The 27,912-nt window shown below is 40.7% G+C and overlaps 1 protein-coding gene across 2 annotated transcripts in view; it reads right to left on the minus strand.

The window, feature by feature from the left end:
* Nucleotides 1-27,912, minus strand: part of ccdc85c (coiled-coil domain containing 85C) — a 39,567-nt gene that overhangs the window by 7,282 nt on the left and 4,373 nt on the right. The window contains exons 2-3 of one of the 2 annotated variants that reach the window (XM_023952895.1): nucleotides 6,200-6,279; nucleotides 5,331-5,372 (exon numbers count right to left, since the gene is read on the minus strand). In XM_023952895.1, the coding sequence (XP_023808663.1) occupies nucleotides 5,331-5,372; nucleotides 6,200-6,279 (122 nt within the window). The remainder of the gene's footprint in view (nucleotides 1-5,330; nucleotides 5,373-6,199; nucleotides 6,280-27,912) is intronic. The other variant, XM_023952896.1, reaches the window with a different exon arrangement.

A 27,912-nucleotide genomic window follows, 5' to 3' on the forward strand; every position in this document is an offset into this window, starting at 1 on the left:
GGAACATCGCGGTGACATTTCTTGTGTCACGCACCAGTGGAGCCTATGTGCAAGGCGCTGTGTTTGAACACACGTGATGCCCGGGAACTCTCAGGCTATAAATAACCCAATGAGCCGTGTGTGTGTTTTGTAATGTATTGTCTGTGTATTAATGCTCTTTGAGCCACATGCTCAGGTGAACATTTTCCCACACACCCAGCTGCAGTCAGCATTCCCGGAGTCTCTCTGTCTTTTGACGTTTACCTACATTTCCTTTGGCAAATCTATCGTTTGGGTCAGGGACTTGATTCCCAGCAGTTGCCAACGTCTCCCATTTCACAAGGTTCCGCATCAGAAGATCTTGAATATCAGGAGGAGAGTTGAGTGGACACGAATCCCAAAAATATCTATGAACTGTAGGTCTTTCATAGATGCCTTATTCAAGATCTGAACCTTTCAAAAAAGGGTTTGAAACAAGAGAAAGTTTTCTGGTAATTATGATCTACTATGGTTGGTTTGCTAGAAGTACCTGTAAAAGTTCTTATTTATCCAGGTGACATCTTGAAGTTCCGTCAGCGCATCTGGAAGATGATTTAAAAATTGTTTTTTTTTTTAGTCCCCAGGCCTCAACTTGATGACACGTGTAAAATCCCTGTGTGTATGGTGTTGGTCATGTAGCATTTTTCTGATTATAGAGGACATATAACAAGAAAATTAATATCAAAATTGAGCAGACAAATAATGCTGTTTGAATGCTGTGATGTAGCAAATACGCTGGGCGGCACCACAATTCTTCTTTTTTTGTTTTTTTCTGCTGATAACTTGCACTCGTCTGCCACCTACAGTGGGATGACACTTGATGATGAACAGTCAAAGCGGTGCAACTCCTGCAAATCTTGCTCCAGGGTTTCCGTTCCAATAAACGTTCATCTTAGTGTCACCTTTGTGTTGGGCACAAACCACAATTATACATTTCTCCTTCGTGATCAGGTTTACAACAGTTGGCACTTCCGTGTTACTACCAAATCCAACTGCCTGATTGGTCACAGTGCAGCGTTGTCTCGTTATAGCAGCCACGAAGTTCAACCGGTTGAACTTTCAGCACGTGATCAATGAACGCCTGTTCTGTATGTAGAGCCTGTGTCCAGACCTAAAAACCTGCATAGTGACGCGTGTATGCAAGTGTTCTGGACACGGAAGCCCCAAATTTGGGCCTACGCGCGTTTACATAGACTTTTTATTGATAGCGGCTGCCTAAAGCTGATGTGAACACAGCTTTAGGTTGGGGGTGTGAGGGGCTGTGAGCTAGCTGGAGAGCCCATAAACAGAGAGCTCTCAGCAACAGGAAAAGGGCGGCGGAGGGTGAGGGGGGTGTAGCTCTTCACCAATGATCCTGCCCACCACTTGGAGGCAGACCTCTGATCAAGTACGTCCACTGTCCAAAAACTATGTCCTAGAAGACGACACTGTTTTTTTTAATTTTAGCTAAAACGGCATAATGCTAGTTTAAAAAAAACACTGGGAACACTTTTAAAACAGTTTAAAAGATTTTCAGAATAGGACTTTAAGGGCGCAGGACACAGCCAGAACCGTGTAAGTCTGATAGGATTTTCAGATCAGCCTTATTCTAGTCACTTAAAGACCACCTCTACACTTCCAAGCTTGACTTGACCTTGACCACTGAGACCAAAAAAGCCATTTGTTTCCCTGACAGCGGGGGACGGTTAGCTAAACCTCAGGGTCTTCTGAACATCCATCCATCTATCACAGTGTCGTTGGTGCAGAAAGGAAGAAGCTGTGGACGTCACGCATCGGCTCGTCGTTGAGTTATGAACACAAGAGGGGAGAGCATCGTGATCCATAACTCTGAAAGGAGGCAATAAACAGAGAACTTTCCTTCACAGGAGAGGCAGATTTCACCTCAATACCAGAGCCGGTAAAACAGTTGGCGCTCATTATCATCTTCTAAATACCTCTTGGCAAAGTGTGCACTCCTGCCATAACCAGTTATTGTTTTCTTTCAGCTCCACATGAAGTTAGGCAACACGTCCACTGAGGCAACTAATCCACCGCAACAATTCCACCTGCTGCTGTTCAATCATTAAAGGAGACGTTACATAAGAAGTTAAGCAGCTAATGCGCTCATACGAAGACGATAAAAGGAACATTTCTTAACTTCACTTAGGAATTTCTTCAATTACGCACCAGCGGTCGACCATGCATGACGGATGGATGGATCAACCGCTGTAGCTCCTGTTTGTTAAATTATTCAGTCAGCCAGCCGTCTGGACAAGCCGGAACAGGTGCACGTCATTCATGCACCAAAGCATTGGTTCATTGCAGCGGCTAGATAAGATGGATGCGCTTCTTTAAGCCCTAAAAGGGCCAGTTATACAAAGCAGGGACAGCGGGTCATAAACACGGCATGCCAGCAGGGCATACAGAGGCCTGGACACAAATGCCACAAGGAACCCAACTGATTAAACTCCTACAACAGTTATCTGGTTCTGGGCTAAAGTTCTTTGACGGTTTAGGGAAAACCAGGAGGATAAATAGGCAGGTGTCTCATTGGTTAATTTAAAACTATCAATAAGGTGAGATTAACTTTGACTCGTTCTAAGAAATAAGCCAATAAAGTTTTACCTGATAAAATTTAGCAGGAAATAAAAAAGGTTTTTGTTGACAGGTTACAGTAGTTAGGGATTCAATCCAGAGTCTTTGTGTTTATCACCACATCACACCCCCCCCCCCCCCCAACTATAAATGTACACTGCTTTGAATTAAAACAAAACTAAAAATAAGATTTTTTACGTTTTTTTAGGGTGTTTTCAGTTTGTTCCTGCTAGAGAGTTTACACTAAAAATAAAGTAAAAAGCCCTTCAAAACATTAAAAACATAAGATATGTTAAGATGTTATTACAATTCAAGCTATGTTCTCACAGTCCATACCTAACATTTAGTTTTCCACATTTTAGAAAAATTAATAAGGTAATCAGCAGACGGATGACTAGACAGTAAATATTCTTCAATGGCACCAAATCAATGCTGGTGGAAGTACAAAGGCCAATTCTGACCCCATCTTCAAAGACATTAAAAGTGCGTCAATCCAAATATCTAAATCAACATTTTCTTAAAAAAAAATTAAAAAAGAATTTGCAGATTCTTGGATGTTATTTTTGTTTAACCAGGTGCACGGAGGTTGAAAAACTCGAGCAGTCTGACCTGAACCCTGCATTAAAATGGACAAAGTGCACCTTAGTCGCAGGGGGTTGACTTGTACGGGTTCAGCGGGTCTCTGGGTTGGGGGGGTTGTAGAGAGGAGCGGCTGCACCTTAAGAGGAGCACAGGTGCGTCTCGCAGTTCCCTTAAGACTCGTATGGCCACTTCAAGGGACGCCATAAAAATGCGACGTAGTACTGGCGTGCGTGTGGTAAGTGTATCCTGAAGTTTTTATAAGGCTAACGTAGTGTGCCGTGGGAAATAGTCAGGTGTGCTGTGGGAAATTACCCATTCACTGATCTAAAAACATTTCCCATCTCCAGGATATCAGCTCTGTGTTCATCCAAACAGGCCCTGATAAAACAGAGTAGTTAGGAATATGAAAGATCATAAAATACTTTTTTCTTTGTGTTAATTTGATTCTATTAAAGACATTTTGATAAGAATGACGGTACCGCGATTTAGCTGCAGCTTCAGCTCTGTTTTCTGAAAAGTCCCGCCCCTTTAACTGTCTCCACCAATCATCCCTGGAGGCTTAATCACACGTCATCAGTCTGACCAATCAGAAGTGGTTAAAGTCTTCACTTCCTTGTTCTGATTTAGCTCGTAAAGTCTCTCAGTTCCAAATCTTTAGTGGCGTAGCTTTCCACAGAATCCAGTATCAGACTGTGGAACAAGTGAACAAAACAATGAAGCTCAGAGGAGAGAGTCTGTTTGCCATCTGTGGCAGTTTTTGCACTACATCTCCCATGATGCATAGGGTTAAAGTGACAGTGTCTCAGCGCACGATGAGTCTTCCCTGTTAAACGTCTTGAAACCACAACAAGCACACATCCAACAGTTTTTAAATCTTCTTGATGAAATCAGAGGTCAACAGTTTAGTTCTCCTTCTAGGTTTGTGTTCATTAAACAGCCAAACATCCCAGAGTTTGGTCCAAGTCATCTTTCTAACTGAAACACTTTTCTAATAATGTCTGGAATATTTTATATGTTAAAGTTAAGAAGAAGTAATAACAACATTTAAGGAACAGACTTAAGGTGAAGTGGCCAACAGACACAACTAAACTAAATTGAAACAATTTAATCATCTAAGAAGAAGTTAAACATTAAGACTTCATCTTAATCTTAATCTTAACTAGTAAACCTTCAACATGTTCACTCTTTGTGTAGCTGCAGAGAACATAAATATAATCTGAGTTTTATGTGTAAATTTTATCAAAAACATTATGATCATATAATTGTTCAAAAAATTACAGTTGCCTTTGCACTAACATTGAAATAGATAAATAAATAAATAAAAAAAATTAAAATAAATCACTGTTTAGAAATAATATATTTGGTTTTTGCTGAGGTTAAATAAAATTCCATGTTAATAAACTGAAGGGAAAAACAACTACCAGGGTCAAATTTCAAATAATTTAGTTGAAAATTATTACGGAAAACTATAATTTAACTATTATTACATCTTTTAGAAAAACAGCTGCAACTTCCACCTTTTTCTGTCACAATTATCACAAAAATACATGAGAGATTGCAGAGGGACTGTACATCGATACAGACTATGAGTTTCTCCTTTTTTCTTTTTTGGATGCTGGTGTGCAGCGGAATTTTTGTCAAGGATAAAGTGTGCCTTGGTTGTTTGCTACAACCTGTCGCTGGCAGCGTACCCATGGAAAAAAATGAGTATAAACCTTTTTACTGTCACCCACTCACCCAAGGCACTATGACCTTGATATTTTGTGCTTGTCCCGTACAGGTTGGTCTTTTTTTTCTGTGTGCTAACAGCCCATATCCACCCGTGGGGGCAGTTGTATGACTAAAGCTCTGGCTCTTCCTCAAAAATCTGACAAAGTGGTACAAAACTCAACGTGCAGATGGGATTTCTGAAGTGTTGTTAGGATTCAGAGAGAATCTTTAGAAAAGCTTCAAGAAAGGAGTTTGTGACGATACCCATAACCGTGACAGAAATCATCAAGAGGAGCTGTTGCCGTCATTGTTTCCAGCTTCGTTGGGACAAAAAAAAAAGCTTTAAAGCTCAAAGGAGTGAAAAGGTCCAGCCACCACACAGGACAAGAAGTGGAAACAAGAAGTCAGCAGCAGAGCCAACATGCATTGACATTTGAGAAGGTTACCTTCTTCATCTGTATTTGTGATAAGCTATAGCGGTTATGAGCCTAGGGAGAGAGAACAAATGGAGAGGTTTCAACTTTCTTTATCCAAAAAAAACATAAAAACAACAACCTCAAATCCAGTTTGAAGAATGAGGCTCCTACTGTCCACCTAAAGACGTGCAGCATAAGCATTTAGACGCTAATTATAAGGAGCACGTCAGATGCAGCCTACACTCTGTCTGCCTTTGATTCAAGCTGGGGAACAAATGCAAAAAACAAAAACAAAAGGTAAATATAGGTGGAAAGAGTAAAAGCGTTCACAGTGAACGCCAACCTCTTTCTGTAGCCTGGCTTGCATTCAAATGAAGAGCGTTGCATCATGCAAAGCTGTGATGAAATTATTTATAAAAGGTTTGATGGGCTTTGCATGTAGTGAACTTTATTTCCACTAACGAGGAAGCCGTCAGTCTGGTGTCTATGGTGAAGTGTCTGAACACCTTTGGAGATTGACATGTGACCTCTTGGTGAACCATACCACCCCCCACCCCCCCACACACATTCCTCCCACCTCTACTCTCTCAGCTCCCCATCCTCTAAATTCTTGACGAGTCAGTGTAAGGTCAACTTTGAAACCCTTTTCCTCAGTCGCCGTCGTCGCTTAATGCCATCTTCTCATCTCTCCTCCGCTCCCCCAGCTCGTCGCTGGGGCTAACATCGCTGCTCGCTACAGAAGACTTCAGATGCATCATGAATTAAACATGGATAAACATCCTACGACTAACAAGCGGTCTGGCGCTCCTCATGGTACAACATCACGTGTGTGGGTGAGCTGAGCGGGAGGAGTTGGGAGAATTCCGGCCGGCACAGAAGTGGGACACGTCGGCCCTCACCTGCGAGAGAAGCTTGCTGTTATCGTCCTCCAGGATCCGCACTTTCGTCTCCAGCTGCCTGATATAGTTGGAGGAGGAATCTGGAAGAGAGACGAAGGAGAAGGAGAAGCCTTTAGCACTTCAAAGATCTCAAAAATGAAAAATTTAAATAAAAATAAGCAGGGCTAGAGTGGCAGAAGGACCGCAACGATTAGGAAAAGTTGAACAAGATCCATCCCCATCATGATTTCATCTAAGCTTTTAACAGTTAGACACACTCACTTGCAAGTTAAAGTAAAATTAGCATCTAAAACGGATAAAAAAAGTGTCTTTCACCTTATCTGCCATCCATGTGCCTGCAGCCTAATATCAAGAATCAACCACAGCGTTGATTGATAAGAACGGAAAACCTCAGAACTGCAGAGGTTCCTGCAACAGCCCATATAACATAAAAAAAACCTCCTTCCCTCCTTACGCGAGTTTAACTCACAGGGTTCAAGCCGGGGACAGGAGCTGTTTAAGGGAAGGAGGTGCAGTCTGACTCAGTGGGTGGCACGGAGCCCGTTATCTCCAAAGACATGTTTGAATTACACAGAGATAAAAGCAGAGTTGCATGGCAGAGATGCACTTTGACAGCCAGGCAGATGCACGCTGCTGCATGTTATTTAGCCTTCCTCCTGGAACAACAGAAACATGACAGAGAGGCAAGAAGAAAGCGGCCAGGAAGGACTGCAGCTGAAGACTAACTGGACCCTGAAGTCAGGGCTTTAGGCAGAGGAATTCAATTTGTTCCGTCCGTGAAGTAAACGCTGACCTTAGTTTGTTTGTCCTTAACCGAGACTAACAAGTTTAACCGCCACCGGCGCCGCTGGAAGACACGCTCATAAGATCTTCAGTCTCATCATAAATATCAGCCACTGTGAAAACATATTTATAAGTCCCAATCCGATCATTTATTGATCTACTTTTCAAAGGGTTTGCAGTGGTCTTTTCATTTTGATTCCATTATTAGCGAAAATCAAAAAACTGCATTTTTCTGATCCGATTTGGATATACGAAAACTCAGAAATGCAATTTTAAACTTAATTTTCTTATTATATGTCCTCCACCCTGAGAAAAATGCCACAAGAACATGTCAAGTACACCAAAAACCCCAAATTCATTAGAGTGGGTAAATGAAGCGAAATTAAATGTTGGGGTGGGATTTTATAAGCTTGCTTCTTCCCACTCCTTTTCAAGCAATAAATCAAACTCTACTTATACCTCAGTTAATTATCACTGTATTTAATTAAGCATATATGATTTAAGTGACATTTTTGTTTTGTTTTCTGTCTTTTTAATCTATGCATTTCATCATTTCTGTAATGAGTTTGATAAATATGTGTAAATTCTTTATTGCTTTGACTACAATGCTTAAAATCAATCAAAATCAATCAAAATCAATCAATCAAAAAACAGATTTAAAATTTGAAGAAAAAAAATTTAATTGTAAAAACAGTTTTAAACTTGAGAGAAAAACAGAAAATTTGGGGATAAATAACTATAAACCTAAAACATTTTCCTCATAAAAATGTTCTTTTGTAACAGCTGAACTTTAGTATTTTCAATTTTTGTTTTTATAATTTTTCTCTTTGCTTTGAATCCACAATTTACAATTTCAATTGTGTCTTGCTTCATAGGGGTAAAGCCTAATTTTCCATGGGGGTGGGGCTTTGAGCCCATTGGGTAGAAGTTATTTCCGCTCCAAAATGGCGTGTGTTTTTGCCGCCGAGTCGTTCCCTCCTCTGGTGTAGCAAACTTCGGGAGAGCATTTTAATTACTGCACGCCACATCAGTGGAGGGACAAAATGACGTCACCATGATGTCAATCACCCGATGTCAATCATGTCCCAGTAGCCAATGGGCACAAAGCTCCACCTCCAAGTAAAATTGGGGTCACTTCCAAAACAAAAAGTCAGAACTGAAACTGTAAATGAAGGACTAAAAGCGAAAAGGGAGAGAAAAATAAAAAAAACAATAAAACAGAAGCTGTTTTTCAAATGTAATTTTTTCCCAATTTCCAATATGTCCTACAAGTCTGCAATGTGTACTTTTTATCAAGTTTCTACTTTTTTAAACTAATATCTATTTTTCAATCTGGTTTTCCATTCACTTGAAGCTGATCCTAATTTTGACCCCAAACATTCCCACCTTTTCTGCAAACTCCCAGCAGATCAATCGAGCAAAGCCTGACAGTAAAAAGAGTCGAGTCAGCCTTTAATCCCGCCCCTGCTGGATTTTAGGAGACTGCTGGTGGAGGCCATGCTTGAACAGCTACAGGAAGAGGTTGGAGTGACCAGAGCTGGTAATCCTCTCTCCCTGCCTTGTAGCCCCTCTAATCTGCAGTCATCTGCTGGCTTGACCTGCAGCCAGATCTCAAGCCGATTAGGATGAAGGCTCCTCGGCCTTCAGCATATTTAGGCGAGCTCGCAGACAAAGAAGCATGGCAGATCGCGACGTGTTTTGATGATTTGATTCATAAAACTATGAAGTAACTTCTAAAATTGCACATCTATTTGTATTAGTTTGAGAGACAAAGTGCCGGAGAGCTCCACCTCTACATCAGTGATGATTTATAGCAGAAAGCATGAGGTCATCCCACAGCAAGAGGCTTTCTAAGTGGAGTTTGGATGCTTTAAAGTTGAATGGTCAAATTGTGACTGTGAACTGGCCTCAGGACGAGTAGTGGAAAGAACAGACGGACGGACGGACGGACGGACGGACGGACGGACGGATGACTATGTGGCCCCTAAGTGACAGCGGATCAGCTGCACACACAGAGCCATAGGGATCTGCAGACATCACCCACTCCTTAACACCCAGCTCTGGGGGAGTCACCCTGGTGGGAAAAGGGTCAGGCAATTAAAATGTTCCCCTGTTCCCCTCCTTTTATCCACTCCATCCCTCTGGCTTGTTTTTGTTCCCATTCCTCTCTACCCAGCCGGCGGGAAAAGCTGCAGATCATACGGGGATTGCACTGCTGAGCCAAAATAACTACCCCACACTTCCACAGAGACACATGCTGCTGCGTTTGTGGTACAGCAATTTTAGGAGCTGCCAACACCGTACAAGGAGGCGTCAAGACAAAGAAGAGTCAGCATAAGCATTGCATTTTTTTTAAACCCTCTGTGAATGTGTTCTTCCACGACTTAAGGTGCAGTTTTTGGAGGTACACACAGTCAGTGGTGCCAGTCCATCCCCCTCATGTCATGCTGCTCTGCATCACATCCGTCCTGCTGTGACCCACTTCCACGGGCCGCTCCCTCATGAGTTCTACCCCCCCCCCCCCCCAATCCACATCTAAAAGTCTATCTCCTGCTTTCTTATAAGGAACGGCATTTTTAAACGACTGGTCCTGCAGCTGCTAAGTGACGAGAAAAACAAAAACCACAACAACGAAAAAAAACTAAGTTGAACAAAACGCAAACACTTTAGTTTTAAAAATGGGTCGTGTCCCCCTCTGGCCCCTCTTCGCCTTCGACTGGCCTCCCAAACAAACCCTCCCCATCTGTCACTAACAGCTAATCATGCTGCTCCTGCATGACATCAACTTAGCATTTCCTAGTCAACATGTTTTTATTTTTCTTGAAGTTAATTCCAGTTATCCACCAAATAAAAATAAGGAAAGAAATCCAACAGCTCGGAAAAACTCCAGTTTTTATTTACTTGTTTTCGTTTACAGTTTCAAGACCAGGCCAGGTAAGTCTGTCTTTACTGGAATTGGCATCCTGAAAATGACATTGATGGAGTAAATAAAAAGACGGCCATCTTTTCCACCCATCTGTGACGAGCAGTATTGGAGCTATCCAGCCGTACAGCCAGACGAGGAAAACACAGACCTATCTGGATCTATTGGTCTACAAGTAAAGGCATCAGAATAGAGTGGAGCAGGGAGCTTGTGGCCCACCCAGCATATTTTCTCAAATACAAGGTTTTTCAAACCGCATTTTTTCATCTGCCCCCCCCATTCACAACGATTGGAAGAAGAAAATTCTCCAAAATTCACTTTTGAGTTGAATTTTCCTAATATATGTCCTCCATCATTGGAAAAACGGCACAAGCACAAGTTAAAAACACCAACTTTACATCAGAGTGGGTAAACAGAGTTCAGAAGAACCCATCATTTAAAAAAAAACACAAATGGTTCAAATATCCAAAAAAGAAAGGGTTCCTCATCATGTTGTGGTAGTTTGGTTGGTCTTTGCTCCCTGGAGTGAGATGATGCTAATTACTGGAGAAGTTCCAAGTCTGCCGTTTGTAACCTTCAGCTCATTTACAATGACACTTTACCAGTCTCTCAAAAAGAAGGCAAAAAAAGCATTCCATGTATTTAAAATATGCAAAAGAAAACTTTATACGTCATCAGATTAAGCTGTGTTTGCAGGAAACCCAACATTTTGTCAGCAAACTCTACAGTAAGTCTTTGTAGTTTTATAGTTTAACAGCTGTGCTGTTTGGGCTTTAAATTCCAGCGCGGGACAAAAGTCCTCTGGGACTCAGTTTAGTGGAGGTTCAGGAAGGTCAGCCTTCTAAAAGCAAACTGAAGAGTCCAGACAGCATGGAGGCAGGTGTGTTGGTACACGGGGGGGTCAGGAGAACCGCAATGGATAAGTGTGAACGTAAAACTGCACATTCAAATGAGGCTGCTCTGTTGGCTCCAAGGTCTTTGCAACATCAAAGAGGCTTTGGTAAAATTACTATTGTTAAAAAAAGGGCCAAGCCTTAGAACCCCCTCATGTTTTCAAGTCGGATCCCAAGGTTGTTCGGAAGCCCGCAGTGCAGGAAAAATCGCAGCGCTTTTATTATTCCTGCCTGGGCTCTGGCTTTCATCTCCTATTCACAGCTGTATCTCAGTGTTTTAGCACAGAGACATGGATATTCTCTGAGCGGTGCGAGTGCGTGCACGTGAATGTGAATGAAGGCACATGGCAGCGTGTTTGTGTGCGAGAGGGAGCAACGGGGTTTGAAATCGAGGTGTTTTTTTTAAAGCCATCTGCTATTGCATTGTATGTGTGTGTATAAGGCGGGACGGGGTTGGGTCAATTACCTCAAGATGTTGAAGAAAAAGAAGAAGAAAAAAAAACTCGCCCTCCCCTTCTAATTTGTCTATACAAACACCCAAAATGATGTGGAGTTCCAGACCCTGGTGCTTTCAGAAAAACAATAAAACATTTCTGCTAACTGCCAACTTGTTAAAAAAAAAAAAAAAAAAAGAGCTTGGAGGAGGGCGGATCCATGCTGGGAAATCAAACTTGAAAGAATCTAAAGGGTAAAAAACTGAAACAAAAGCACAAAAGGAACGCCTTTAGTCAAGAACCGATGGCAAGAGAGCAATAAAACATAAAAAGTAAGCTGCGCTGAGTGGCAACAAGCAGCTTTTTCATTGTTGATTTATTTCATCCTCAAACTAACCTGTGAATATTATCAGGATAGATTCAGTCACAGCAACTCTAACGGTTGGTTATGATCCAATACTGAAGGCTGTTCACAACATTAAAAAAAAAAAAAAAGAATGGATGACCCACCACTGTGTTTTGGAATACTTTAACTTTTTCTTTTGGATGAGCTGGAAAATACAACTGTAGTAAGGGTGAGGAGGTTCTGCAGAATCCACACAAGAGGCAGAAGACTTAGATTGTCACAAAACCCAAACACTATTCATGTTTTTTTCTTGGCTGTGGTCCTAACAAAACGTAACTTTTTTTTTTTTGCTCTACTTTCCTACGAACAGAAGAGTTGGCTGTAAAGTAGGGGTGTAACGATAAATCGACTTCATCAATAAATCAATTTCTATTCCTATGATCCAACCAGATTAATCCGTCTGAGGCAATTTGTTAATTGAATTGAACTACTGATTATATTGTATATTGGAAATTACCATTTGAATTGAGACACAGTAAGTTCATTTTACTATAACTTAGAAACATCTAAATGCAGCAGACGACATTTACATGATGGCCAATGTGCAGAAACACTAAATTTAGCAAAATCATGTGACCATGCAGTGTGCTAAAAATGAAGAGAAACAAAACTACGTTTAGTTGGAGGTTTTAAAGAGAGTTTGGTAACTAAAAGTGGTCAGTTTTACAGCAAGGACATGTTGAATTGGTCACGGCTCAGTGAAACTTTATTTTTTTATTTAACCTTTATTTACTCTGGAAATCTCCCATTGAGATTAAGAATCTCTTTTTGAAGGGAGTCCTGGCTAGGAGGAATAGAATAGATCGATTCATCAGCTGACGTTAAGCAAGCTGTCCAAAAACAAAGGAAAATCAATGGATACGATACAACGCACGCCCGCAGTTTTTGTCCGGGTTGGGATGCTGTTAGCCGGTTGGGCGGGCTTCCTCTGCTTGGTTGCACAGTGATCGGTCAAGGCCAGGGCAAGGCCGTCAAAGTGAAGAGGAGAACAAGTTAAGTGAGCACCCATGCTGCATTAATGAAGAGGATAGCAGAACCTGGCAACCCAAGCACATAAACCACAGGGCTTTAGAGGCTCAACTGACTCATCAGCTGGCAGAAGGCTAACCCCGTTTGACAAGATTTGGCACCAAAATTGGAGATTAAAAAAGTTGGCATTTTTTCAGTGCAAGAGAATGCATTTCGGGGAAGATGTGTGTTTGTGCATCACGAAAATCTGAATTTGTGTGTCTTGTTTGTAAGTTAAATATCTATTTCCTTATGTAGCATAATGTCCATCAGCAAACCGTAAATAAAAATAACTCAAAAAATTCCAAAAGGCTGTTTTTGCTTCAAAAAATCTCAAACCCATTTTGCCTAAATTGTTAAATGGCATGAATAATAAATTCTTTTTAAGCACTGTAGGTTCCTTCAGCAGAAATATTGGCTGTGAGGGATCCTGACCAGCTGAAAACTAAATATACAAGCGTTGGCTTTACTGCTATAGTAAGCTTCATCAGTATTTTGTTCTGTTGGAAAATATTCCGATTTCTACACAAGATTATTACCGAACAAAATATTAGAAACAAAAAAAGTACTTTTTGAATACGTTTGAGTGAAACTTCAATTATTTTATTTTTTTCAATTGAATCTCTTTCTTATTTTTTGTGCACTGATGAATATATTTGGCCAAAGCAAAGCGTAGCTCAGACAGAATCAATACTGACTTATCTAATTACTCGGAATAACCACATCTTGTTACGAGTAATCGCGCCATTTGTGGCTGTCAAGAGGTCAGGTGGGTCCTTTAAAGGATCAAGTCTTGCTGTCGTCTGTTTGTGTGGAAATCGGGGAACAATTTAAATCTTTCACGTCTCGCCATAGATCGGTTTGTCAACATCTTAAGTGGGGCAAGAAAACTGTTCATGGGAGAGATACAACGAACCCCCTTTTGAGGGCATTGCACAAACTGTCTTGCAAAGTGATGCATCTCTCTGCTGTCTCCTCGGCTCTTCGTCATCACCCTCGCAGGGTCAGCAGACATCTTTGCATGTCTGCAGGCGATAAACTGAAAATATGCATGCAGAGAGGCTAACCTCGCCGGAACTCTGTGCAGCTTCCCTGCATATCAACAGGCCAGTGTTTTAATGGGATTTAAATATCAATGTAATAGTTGATTTAAGGTTTGTAGCATTTTTTATTTATGCTCAGGCCTCCGAAAAGGCTGGTGCCCCATGCCCTTAATCCCTTGATTAGGCTAGAAGAACGGCAATCAGACAGCTAGTTTGGTATAATCCCATGAAATCAAAGCTGCAGGCTTATATTTGGTCCACACTGTTAATTACAGTCCACGTGTGTCTGTGCATGTGTTTGTCTTCCAGTGGGCATTCATTCAAAGACAAAAGACCAGATTAGTGACATTTGAAGATGGATTAGCTACCACCAAGTGTTTGTCTACAGAAAGTTGTTCTTCAACTTGGACACACTGCGCCTTTTTCTTCAGGAAATTTCCTTTCTGTTTAGAAAAAAACATTTAAATTCTGGAATATGCTTACAATTCCAGATGAAAACCGTCTAAAATTCCCAAAAAAGAGTAAACACCAGACATCACTTGTCAACATAACTGCCGCCTGACTGAAAGATGGGACGCGACATTCCCTTAAAACCAGACAATCCTTTTCTGCTTGCACACATGACGGAGGTCGGATTACTGCGTGTCTGCACAATCCCTCCTGTCCACGTGAATTCAGGCATCCTACAGCTGTTTCGATTGGATGGCTTGTTCCAGGGATTAGAAAACCTTTGCTAGCAGGAATTATGACCACTGACATGTTGCCCTGAGTGATCTTTTCCTAAACAACTATTTGAAAATGGGAGGAAAAGCAACACTTTTGTGTATACCCCTAGATTTTGTCACCCTTGAAAGCCTTTGAAGGGTAGGCTTACAAGACGCTAGTCTATGCCCCGCAGAAGCCACAAGCCGCCGCAGTGTGTAAACAAATACTGGCGGGCATTCTAGGTACAGACCGTCTTCTCAGAGCCCGCGGCCCTCTCTAACCTCATTCCTCTTCCAGTTACCAGGGTTTCCACCACCACAAAACCCACAGCTACCTCATCTGCATAAATCTACATTCCCTTTAAAGCCTGTCTGACTGACTGCTGAGTTGGCAAAGGTTGTGCTTGTGTAAGCAGAGCGAGGAGTTCGATGATAAAAACAGAGGACGGTCCATCCACAAGCCACAGAAAGCCTCGTCTTCTGTGTGGGCTGCTATGGAAGCTGCAAAGCACTGCTTTCTTTGAATTACGGTATGGGGAAAAACAGTGACGATAAACCAGCTACAATACTTTCTACAAATAACAACAACAAAACAAAGAAACATTATTAATTCCTGTGAAAGTGTGAAAAAAATCAAAGGAAACTATTGTTAAGTCAGTTAAGAATTTTAGTTATACAGAGCATTACCGGAGACGACAAAGTTTTAAAACCGAAACTGCATTTTCTCTGATTTAATGAAGCAAAGATAAATGCTCTGACAAACAAACGGCATGCGCTTTTGTGTCTGGAGCATTAAAAACAATTGAGCGTTATGGGACATTTGAAGGGCTGTTAGTCCAATAATTGCTACGGCCAAAGACCTTACGTAAAAGCTGCCCAAAGACAGTTATCTCATTCTAACCACAGCTCTGGAGCCTTTCTCTAGCTTCTGCAGAATTGTAGGGAAAATAATTGGTATCATTTAGCCATCGCCAGAAAAGGGAAAAAAAAACGGCAGAGATGTCTTTTACATCGGGGAAACGAGCTCACAAGATGGAAACTGGCTCACTATCAAAGGGAATTTGAGTGCAGCCCCCCTTCTGCGTGGTGTGAGCATCTAAAATTCCAATTCAGAGGAAAAGAAGTCTTACCAGGACACATCATCTGTGCCAGTGAGCTTATCCCTTCAGTCCTTTTCAGAGTGAAACTCAAAATCACTTTGACCTACTGCTGCAAAATGACTCCGGTGTCCCTATTGCTTTTCCCCAGGACAAGACAACCTGACACACGTCCAAAAAGAGACAAGTTACTAACACACACATTCTGATGCACAGGCTATTTTTAACCAAGAGTTTTGGTATGGACATAGCAGGGAAAAACAGATTAGTAGTGGATGAAAAAGCTCAAGTATGTGAATTTGTGGAAGCAAGAGTCTAAGTCCAAGGCGTGACGAAGAGTCAAGTGAGTGTAAATTACAGCGGTAAATAACCACCTGTGGCAAAGGAAATCCTAAACACCAACTCAAGCAAACATGAAGCCGCTCTCAGGTTGCGTTTGTTGACAGACCCGTCCCTGCTTCACACATCTCTCTGATGGGAGCTGAATGTCATCCTCAACGTGTCCACTCTCATCCATTTGTTTCCCTTTTCATTTATCCCGAGGCTTATAGTGTTCTTCACACGTGTCCGTTTGGCAGCTCTGATTCACAGTACCTTCAATTCAATCACTCTGCTGACAAAAGTCCATTCTGGTTCTGTGCTTTTTCTCTAGGCAAGATGGAAAGAGGAGGAACAAATTTCAATCAAACAAAAAACCAATATCTGAACAATGAGGAAGAAAAAATGCCAGGCTTTTTATCACCATCATAGCTTTATTTTATTCATTTTATTTTTGTCAAATCACAATAGATTTTTTCACCCCAAGAAAGGTGATAAAAAGGCGTGGCCTAATTTTAGGTAGACTCTAGTCTGTTCTGGAAAAATTCATAAAATTTGCTTCAATTAATCTCTACTATCAGATGTAAATTGCTGACGTTTTTATGACCTACCAAGACCTCTTGTGCTTATATCTCTTAGAATATAAATGTCTGGATTTATTCTTTTTTTTTTTTGTTAGCAAGGTGGAAAATGTAAAAGTCATTAATAAATGTCAAACGATACCAGAGGAATTAGAGGTGACCAACCAGGATCATCAAATATGTGTTAATTGTAACAGGACTAACTGCAAAATTACTGACAATGCTGAGAAAGATGCAAGTGCTTTATCGCATACAAAAAGCATCCGATCATATCTATTTTAAACCAATGGGAATCCCTACATGTAAAGTAAGGTTAAGACGATCAATCAATCCATCTTTTTATTCTATTCAGTATTAGACAATTCCAGTGTGCAGTTAAGAGAAGCATCAGTGATAGACTTCATCAATCCCTAAGGCCCCTTTTACGAGTCTCCTGTAACTAAACATTTACATTCAGAAAGATCTTGAAGAGGGCGCCATTAAGACACTATTTCCTGTTGAAAATGATACGGAACCCAGCACATAGGAGGGATTTATTGTGCCATTATACGTTATGCAGTGCTATTTCAAGAGTCCCTTAAGTGTTATGTCAGAACTGAAGCTTTAAATGCTTTAATAGGGCTAAATCATGTGTCTGTCTTTATAGCCATAAGGTTTATTAGTTTAGCTTACACTGGGGGCAAAGGCACACACAAATGTGTTCAAAAGTAAACGCACACGCACACCAAGAGGACACAAGCAGAAGCTAATTCCATTAGCAAGGGAGAGACTAAAGGTTTATGGCCAGATGGTTAACTGGCCCTGACCAATCTAATGAAGACTACAGTAGGGTAATCTGTCTACACACAAGCATGCATGAAGTGTTGGTCAGACAAAATATCAGTATCACTCCATTGCAATCCTCGTGTATTAAATGCCTCTTTACTATTTGGCCATTTATGAATATTTTAGGCAATAAAATAAAGTTGTGCACACATTTTCCAGCACCCAAAACCAGAGTTTTACAGTTCTTCTTGGAGAAATAAAAAAATAAATCTTCCCGGGAGGTTAAGGTTGTAGGTGAACATAAAGACATATCCCCTTACACCAACTGGACCCTCTTTAATGTCAAGCAAGGGTAGTAAAACACTTTAATCAATGCAGCATTTCTGTACCCCGATGTTGTCATACTGTGTGGACTGTACCATTAGGCTCAACAAATACCACCTATCGTTGAATAATTTGGTAGGTCTAATGGAAATACATCAACCAATAATTCTACCTGTCAAATTCTACAGTAGTACCCAACTGCCTGCCACACTTTACCTTCACGAAAAATATACAAAAATACATATTAATGATAGAGCAGGATGAAGACAGGATCTTGATGCAAGACCATGAGTGGAGCTTAGACCAAATCAGTAATGCTTAGAGCGCCATGTCCGAAAAGATTTGATGCATCCTGTGACACATTAGAGTCAGAACCCTGCCTCGTCAATCTGACACACGTCTTCTCTAAATACTTTTTTGGTTTGGTTCCCAGTGCAAAGAGGCAAAACAGCAAATTCATTGCCAAATTATAAATTAAGATCAAAGTTGTTTGCTGACGATGGGTTCTAAAACCACAGTACTGCTGGTAACATGAAGTATGTCAGCTAATTTGGGAAAAGAGCTGAAACTTCCAAGATTTTGGGTCTCACGATTTCTCTAGTGCAGCCAAAATGTATCTATAGTATCAAAGACTTAGTCAACAACCCTACTTTTAGCAACCCTATTAACTCCAGAACTGTACAAAACGAATGTTACCAGCAAGACTAACTTCACGCTGGCCTGCACAGTTGGGTCAGACGCTTCTTGGCCTCTTTTGTCATTTGTGGAGCCAGCTGTCCTTTGAGAGCCGCTGTGTCAGCTCACATCAGCAGTGGGTAACAAAGACCAGAGCAACACAGGTGGTCTGGCACAGTTGATCTAACTAGCAGTCCTGCAGTGATATGGAGAGCGCATCGCTACCAGAATCTAGTGGAAGATTAGGAGTGATAAAGTGGAATTAGGGGTAGAGGTTGGTCATGCAATAATTCCAAATAAAACTGATTTTGATGCTTCAAAAATAAAAAGAAATCAACGATAAAGCAGGTCTGAATGGATCTAAATAAGCCTTTTTTAATGGTTAGCAAACCTTTAATCATCTTACAGTAAAACCGCCAGATTAGTAAACAGGAACATATGCCTGCTTTTCATCCTCAAGTTCTCTTGGACTCCATAATTCCGTGTAAAAAGCTGGAGAGTTTTCCGTTTATTGTCTTTTGGTTCTAGTTGAACTATATTGGGCTAAGGCTACTTCCTGCAATTTTAAAAAAAGTTCTGGCTGGGCTATATGGCAACAGTAAAGTATTCCATAGGTGCAAACTAAGACTTCTTCAGTCAAAACATGACCTCTGTGATAGACTGGCGACCTGGCTGGGGTAGACAGCTTATCACTCAGCATGTTCTGGGAAAAGATCCAACATCCATGAAAGCCTGCACAGGATAAATGGAAGTGTAATGGACTGTTGTGTTTGATCTTCGTGGTGTCCACAGTGACCAAAAAGGAAAATAGTTGACCTTATTATAAGGCAATAATGACTTTGGATAAAAATGTTCAAAAATGGGTCAAACTGTTTATTTTTTTAAAGCACATGCAGTGAAAGAGCATTCAACTACATAATCTCGCTTGCCCTCTTACTTGACCCCATCACGGCTCTTCTCCTACATGGAATGAAAGCGGTAAAGGGGATTGTTCACAGATGGGCTTATGCAACTTGTTCAATGTTTTCATTTCAAGATAATGACAACTTGCTGCACCCACTGGACCTTTCGTCCAAGTATCTGTCAGCACAAATGCTTCATACCTACGCCCCCCTGAAATTTACAGTCTCCAAGTGGCCCCACCCTCACCCCGTTAACATCTGCAACCGTGCAACAGCCTGGATTTTATCAACAATGTTTCCCACTGACAACCATAAGTCATGAAATACAAATTAAACTCTTAAATAAGTCAGCTTTAAAACACATTTGAGATATTTGACCAGTTTTAAGATGAATTGGCTGTAAATTATTCCCTGCATCGCACTGTGTTTGATAGATTAAGGTATTAGCAAGAATGGAAAAAGTCATCTGATATCAAAAAGTCCATAGGGTTGGTGGAACAAACGTGACTTTGGGATTGTTTTTTAGACATGTTTTTGGGCTTTTTGGCACATCAGCAAATTAGCATTGATCACAAATGTGGATTCTTCTCTCAGTCACTCCTCTAATGAACCATAGTAAACCTTTTGCTTTCATTTTTCCCAACTATTAACTATTTCACGGAATGCGCTCGCAACTCAACTTTAATCTCGTTTCATGCTGCATAAACACAGTCTGGTCCTGGCCGATAACTACATCCCTCGCGCACGGCGCAGTCTCTTCTTTCATCCGAGCAGTTCAACTCTTGCTTTTATTGCTGGTGTACAGTGACAGTGCAGCGAGTCCTACGAGGAATTAAAGCATGTATTCGTCATCAAAAGGGAGCTTTAAAGCGTAAAGCAGTCCTGCCCAACAAGAGTTGGCTTGTTAGAACGTTTTCAAATGAAAATAAAAGCTGTCAAATCAAATTTGCCAACAAGTGGGTTGAGGAGTGTAGAGACGGAAAGCATTTAGCTGAATGAGAACGCTTTTGTGGCAAAAACAAAGTACAACACACATATAATACTGATTGAAAGTGTATAGTAACCTAGCAACAGGCAAAAGGGGGAACATGTATTATTTTCTGTTGCTCCTGGATATTTAACGGCGGATCTTAAATTTAAGATCCTTAGGTCTCCTTAGAAACCTCAGAACAATCGTTTTTTCTCCTTCCCCTCGACCCTTACATCTTGTGGTAAAAAATTGCACAGGTAAAAAGGCACTTCCGTCAAGTACACATACCACCATTTAGCTTCTTCTAAGGGCTTTAGAAGAGTGCTTGGATTCATACAGTGTCTATCATACGCAGGGCTACGTGCCATGTATTTAAAAGAGTGGTGGGCAGAGATCTAGCACTGGATCCTGCTCTCCAAATCCTTTTAAGCCATCCTTCCAAACCCTCTGCCATGCTGCAGAGAGCCACAGCACAGCTAAAACATCAATGGTTTAATCTCCTTACATCTTTTGTTGACTGAGAGGAGATTAGGCAAGATGGAGAGCACACATGGTAGGAAATAGCACACTATGAAATGTCTCCCGAAATTCCTCACGGCTAGCTCTGTTTATCTGCAGCCAATCGCGAATCTGAAATAACGATTGGTGTCGATGGAGACAGCCACAAGTCAAAGCGCATTCATCCAAAAATAAGCGGTATTTTTTTAGTTGTTTTCTGCACACAAGCAAAAGGTAGGTAATTTACAGCCGGAGAGGAGAAGCGTGAAAAAAAGTGAAAAAAGCTCAGTTTCTTTTGTAGCTGCCAAAGACCAGATCCAAATTTGCGTATTACCAAAAGAATAAAAAACCTTCAAACTTGCAATCTTAGCACCAGTCCCTCCCAATCTATGAAAATGAGTGGGTTTTCACATTGTGATGTCACTAAAGTGAGGAACAGCCCCCTCCAGGAAGAGTCTTTGCTGCCAGCCCCGCCACCAGACTAACAGACACACGCACATTCTCACTCGCTAGTGGTGATCGGCTAAACGTTTTCCTTTTATGTGCACAATATGCACATCCATCTTTGCTAAAGTTCAGATGTTGTTTGTTTTCGTGGGAGAAACGCAGACACGCTGCCGAGGCCGACTCTAGGATGATGACATGAAGTGGGCGGCGCCAACACAAAGCGAAAGACGGTGCCTCAGAGATCAAGTTGTTTTACTGTCGGGTAGGAAAATGAACTGCAATAATAACTCATATTTCACAAACAAATCATTTTTTTCATGTGCCAGAGCTAATATATTATCATTTATATGGATATAGTTTACTCTGACAGGCTTAAGAAAAGCATGAAATAGGCCCTTTTATGAGCAGAACTTTTTAATATTCAATTCTAATCTTGTGAATATGTATAAAATTCCACTCAAATTACCATCGGTTTAAAAGGTTTCCTTCCTTTAAAATCAAAGTAAGAGTTTAAAATCCAGGAGTTGTTGGGCCACTGACCATTGGTGGACGCAGAAATGGATTTTTCGTTGAAATATCATTCATTGACTGGAACTTTTTCCCTGACAATACCATTCTCCCAGAAGATCTCCAGTCCCCACAACCTGCAAAAGTCTTTTGGAGTTTGGTTGGAATGTTCCATATGAGATAAACACTTTGTTTATCAGCCTCTTCAGATGTGCATGTTGGTGCCTGATCCAAAAATGCACTGATATTTACTGTTCCTTCAATCTGTCACAAAGGAATAGAGATCCAAAAGGAGAAAAATAGACTTTCTAAAATGTGTTGTTTCACCTTTTATTTGCAGTAGGAGTGGTTGTCAAAAGAGCAAGAAGTGGCACAATTTTGACACTTCTAAACCAAATTCTGCAAGTCTCCTTTTAATCCATCAATCTTTATCCCATCCTCCTAAAGATATAATCACAGGAGCAAAGCAGAGCCAAGCAGACTGTGTGTAGACAGAAATTATCAGTACATCTGCTAAAGCGCTGAGCCGACATTGATGGAGCTGACGAGAATCAGTGTATGCCTTGAGATGTCTCCAGACTTCTGCAAAACACAAAATGTGTCTCTGGTTGTTCCACGAAAACTAATACTAATATAATTATCTTCTCTTCAGACGATGCATAGAAGCAGATGGAAAGATGAAATGCTCTATCCGTCTCCCTCTGGTGCCAGTTATTGATTTAGTCAGATAAACTCATTTTCTGCGAGCTTGCATTTTCATGAGATTATCAGCTTTTAGAAAAAAAAAAAACTTAATCACTGTGGCAGTCGGTAAAACTGAACCTTCTATGCTCTGATCTGGTCAAAAAAATTAGGATTTTTATCAGCCTGTGTAATTTCATGTCAGGCTCAGTTAAGCTGGGGCTTTGCGAACATATTGGGTAAAATTCCAGGCTTTTGTTTATATGATGATTTGCAACGATTGGCAATGTTCTGATTGTTTGTGTCTAATTTCATGAAGTCACTGCCATGAACTCATGGGTCTTGTGTCAATTCTAACAATGTAGACTCCATGTAAACCCCCCCAATCACTCTGAAGATTTTCTTGCCTTTTTTATACAACATCAAGTAAGTGACAGAAGGTCACATCAACAGATGGCTTTGAAAGTTGAGTAAAAGGGGGGGAGGAGAACAAATATCATCTTGCACCCCCCCTTGAATTCAAAAAGCTTCTCCATTGTGCTCCAAATATGATTACGACTTTCCAGGGTAAAACGAACAAGTTAGGATAGGGAGAAATGCTCGTTTTAGAACTGAACCAAACTGGTGCCTGAAAAAGGAAATCAGGCAGAGAAATGTTACCTGAAACCATTGCAAAGAAAAAAAAAAAGAATCCAGAGAATGAAGCAACAGTGTTTTAGACTGTTAAATTCATTCCAGATGCTTAAGCCGACCGTCAAAACTCCATCCCACCAAACCCCCTTTTTTCTACACACCAGTTCTAACAGCTATGTCTGTAACATATTTGTCTTGGACACTAATTCAAAAAAATTCTGCACATTTTCCAAAGATACAAGGCTTTTCGATGCATTTGCAGGTCTGAGAAGGGGGCATGTTTTTTATGCACCTTTGCATTTAAGGAGAAGGGATCTATAACTGTTAAATAAAGGTTGGTGGAATGTGACCGCACTGTGTAAACTGACACAAGGTGAAGACCTGCTGACTCCAATGTCACTGCAATCCAAATCAAACGGCTGACAAGCAGAAAATTCAGATGAACGCCTTGTTCCTTCCAGGCCTGGAAAGGAGCTGATGTCTTCCCTGTATAAGTTGCTGACTTTTAGAAACCTTGCGACAGTTATACTGTTGAAGGTCCCTGGGGGTGTTGCTTAGACAGACCTGAAGTGCTGATGGCAACTTTGTGGCCCTTTGCCAGTTGGGATCTTTGTCACAGTGCCACCTCAACCTAGGTATTTATGTAGCTCTCGTATCCAAATTTGCATTTTAATGACTTGTTTGGATCTGCTGTCGTTTGACATGAAGCATGGATCAATACAACACAGGCTAGCGGTTCAGTGTCACTCAATATGTACAGAAGGTACAGACCACGCTGTATAAGGAAAATCGTTTTTCAAATTATAAACTAAAGTAGTTCCTATTTTAAGCAAAGTATAATAGTAAATGATATAATTTGATTGATTTAATTTCTACTTAGATATATATATAGGCGTACTTTCCTTTAAGACCTACTCCGATGGAAATTGCGTTTTTGGCGTTTTCAACATATGTTAAGAAAATTACACTTAAAATTGCTTTTGCAATTTGAAAAAGATCGTATTTGTGACATTGAAAATATGCTGGGCGTGCCACAAGTTCCCTGCTCCATTCTGATGCACGTAGACGATTAGATCCATCTAAGTCTTTCCTCAGACAAGCCGGTATCCACGTTCAATACTGTGCGGCTGGATAGCTCCGATATTGCTCACCATTTTTATTGCACCAGTAATGTTAGGTTGGGGTTGTGAGGTGCTGTAAGCTAGCAGGAGAGCGTGTAAACGCAGCGCTTCATTATGGTTGAAGGGAAGGGGGTGCGGGGTGCATAATTACAGACGCTGCAAATTTTAAATTGTTTGATAAAAACGGTATAATCACGTTTTTGGAATAGCTTAAAGCCTAAAGTAGTTTTAAGCAGCAAGTCTAAAAAGGGCACCTTCAAGTGAGTTTTCCAATCCTCCCATCTTCAGGCTGTCTTCAACTTTTTCCTGCCCACTGATTCCTTAAAAACAGGGTTTTGTGTTTAGGTCATTGTTACAAATGACACAAAACTACCTGTCAGAGAGTTTGTATATTGGCAACTTTTAAGGTTTTTACAAAAACAAAACTAAGACAGTTCTGAAGGTCTTTTAAATGGCATTTTTAATGCAGTGGTGCTCCAACAACCCCTTTAGATCCATTCTTTGCAGTGCAAAATGCATTGTGCTGCACTGAGAAGGAGGGTCCATGGGCAAGGATGCCCAGTTTAGTTTAGTCTTTTTAGTTTAGCAATCAGTTATTGTATTTCATAACTGTTTTATACAATTGTGAAGCCCACTGAGACAACTGTGTTGTAATACTGGGCAATAAAAAATAAAATGTAATTGTGCTAAAGTATCTAAAGAAGATATAACTTTGGTGACTTGTCCAATAAATATTTTAGCACACACAGAACTGACCTCACTGGAGCTGGCATTATTACGCACGGGTCAACCAGCATGGATGGCGACCATGCCCAGACCCATAACCCATCCCCCTGCGCCTTAGTTCCCTCCGCTTCGCTGACTCTGGACTAGGCATGAGTGCTGTCCGCTCGCCCCACTGATCATCGCTGTCGCCTTGGCAACCGAGCACCCGGCCCCCTCCAGCAGCCCAACAATCAAAAGAGGACATCCACTCAAATCTCCACAGAAGCGGAGAAGAACGCAGAGGAGGCGCTGGGGTACAGGCTGCAGGAAAACACGTTTTTTTACAAAGTCACTTTTTACACAACGTAGAAGGATTTTAGATGAGCAGGTCTGTGTCCACATGTGAGGCAGTCATGTCGGCTTCGTAACCCCATTCTGTCAGGCAGGAGCCAGGTTTACGGGGATGACGAAGCAGAGGATCAGACGACAGGGTGAGATTCAAACAGAAATAAGAACGAAACCCAAAGAAAGAAATAAGAATGAAACCCAAAGACAGATATTTCCTTTTCCACTTTCTTTCACATCTCAGAAACAAGTATTACCATTAGTATCATGTGACAGAAAAGACAGAGACTCACTTCCTCTTTTGCGTATTATGGAATGCTGGACATCCTGACAGACAGGCTTTTTATTTATATTTCACAGCTGATGTATTTTTCACACACTCTCCAGTTTCTGTGTAAGCCCATGTGCGGGTTAGGGTTCTGCTTTTTCAGGTTATTACCCGACTGGACTTCAGGCAGACAGAAAGGATGCTGGGAATCCCTGTCTGCCTCAGTCTTGGGAAACTTTCAAAGCAGTCTCTGACAATGACAATTATCTGACAAGTTTTAACAAGACCCAATGTGATCATATTAGCTGCGGGGCTTAAAATGTCAGCGCTACTGCTAGTTCAGCTGTCTTTAGTGGCAGCGTCCCCTTCCTTCTTCTGAGGGAAAACCTTGCACAACACACAAATCGCTCTTTCTAAGTAATAGAGACATAAACTGAGAGTGCATCTTGGAACAGCAAAACAAGAATGTGAGAGTGGACAAACAGGATATCTGAGACAGAAACATCCTATTCCTGCTTAGTCACCCTTTCTTTAGATAGACACAATGACTTGAAACAACAGCAGAAAGGAAACACACCATTGTATTGTTTCCTCTCAAACAAATATGCAGCCTCCAAACAGGAATTTACCAATCTCAGGGTGGGACTGACGGAGGAATGTGCTGCTAAAACACACTCAATTAAAAATGTAAATGTGAGTCTTTCTTGAAAAAACTGACAGGAGAAAATAAAAGCAGAGAAGTGAGTTTGAATGCACTCAGTAATTAGCGTTAGGGCATTGAAGTGTGTGGAGAGCTGTGGCTGACTGGGAGGGCTGGTTCTACAGTTTCATTGTAAGTTTTTAGGTCGTGTCACTCCCCAGGGGTAAAAGAAAAGGAAACAGTAAGACAGTGAGTAGAGCTTCGAAATGAGAAAGGGGGTAGTTCACACTCACTGTTGCACCTCGTATATAGTGACACACATCAACGGCCAAGTGCTAATGACACCATTTTATCACTTTTCAGCAAGTTCATTAAGGGCTAATTTGAAGCAAATTGGGCCCAAATGGGCGGCTTTATGAAAGCCATGGGTTCCTCCTAAAAATAGCAAGCTTTTACATCGAAACACGTTTATGCAAAAGACTTGTTCCCTAACGGATAATACAAAGCCATCCTATCCAACTGGTTTCTGAGAGCCTCTCACATCGAAATGGGCCAACAAACTGAGATTAAAAGCTCTAAATGGCAAAGTATAAATGGAGCCGCTTTGTCATGATTCAGAACTAAAGCTGAGACATGCTACCTGAGCCTTGTAGTCTGTGAACGGACCGCTCCCTTTTACTCCTCGTTTAAGGTCTATAGATTTTAGTGTTGTCTAACTCATAGAACTCCTAACAAGTAGGTTGAAGAACTCCAATAATTATTCTCAAGTTCAAATGCTGTGAGTGGACTTTGTACCCAGAATTACTGATTTATCAAAGAGTTTATGGTCTTTAGATTTAAAATATTTGAGTCTATCAATAAGCATATTTACATTTAATGTTAAAAACATTGCTTCTATTTGATGGGTTGGGGTCAAATGATCTGTATTATTCTAAAAAAAAAAAGGCAATATTGATTGATGAAACCCATTGATGGATTTTATTTTAAAAATGTAATTATTTTGCTCGTTTCCGGTTGGGATGGGTGATACATAGGTGCCAGTATCGAACAATATTTGCATAATTTTAGTTTATCTGTATCGGTCCGATAATAAAAAATCTACCGCTATTTTTCTGACTGTTTTCAGAAAAACTTTATGTTTTGAACTGAATACTTGATCCTAATAGATTGGGAATATTATGTTTACAGTCATAGTCAATAATCGGCTGTTTTCAGGTAAATGTTATTTTTGACAGGGATACATTCTGTCAATGGGGAGCTTAGTTTACAGTTATGTCCAATATTCAATAAATGGTCTGAATTAGGGCTGCACGATATGAGGAAAACTCGCGATGTGCGATATTGGTGATTATTATTGCGATAACGATATAATTCGCGGTATATAAACAGATAGCAAAACAACCAAAAACATAATTTCCGTGTTCACTGCAACAGTTTAAAAATTATACTCCAAATGACCCTCGTCGACGTAGGAGGCAAACATCAAACATAAAAGGGCTCATCTGATTGATCAACAACGTAAACGGGTCCTTCCGATTGGTTAAATGCATAAAGGGATTTATTTCATTTGTTCAATATTTCAAGCTGCCATGAGATTGTTTTAGCAAATTTAAGGTAACCATTTATTGCGATTTTCGCCGTCTTTTGCGGTATGCCTATTGCACAGCTTAATGTCGCGATAACGATAAATTTGCGGTATTTTGTGCAGGCCTAGTCTGAATGCTGACAGATATATTTATATGAAAGTTTGAAAGTGATACTTGCTCCTATGAGATCCTTTGCTGAATGTTAAAAAGGTCAAGTACAATGTGATTGTCCAGTAAAAGAAAGTTGTGCATTTCTAATAAGAAACAAAAAGGAAATCTAAACTTTGTGTTTCTGTAGACACTTAATGATCGGTTTGGGCAAATATCGGTTATCGGTATTGGATGGAAAAATTATATCGGCCCATCCATATTTTCAGGGATGAAATCTCTTTTTTTGTTTGTTTTAAATGCTGTGGATACAACAATTCCACATGACATGCTTAACTTTTGATGAGC

Source organism: Oryzias latipes, chromosome 24, assembly GCF_002234675.1.
Source record: "Oryzias latipes chromosome 24, ASM223467v1".
In the NCBI taxonomy this organism is placed as follows: domain Eukaryota; kingdom Metazoa; phylum Chordata; class Actinopteri; order Beloniformes; family Adrianichthyidae; genus Oryzias; species Oryzias latipes.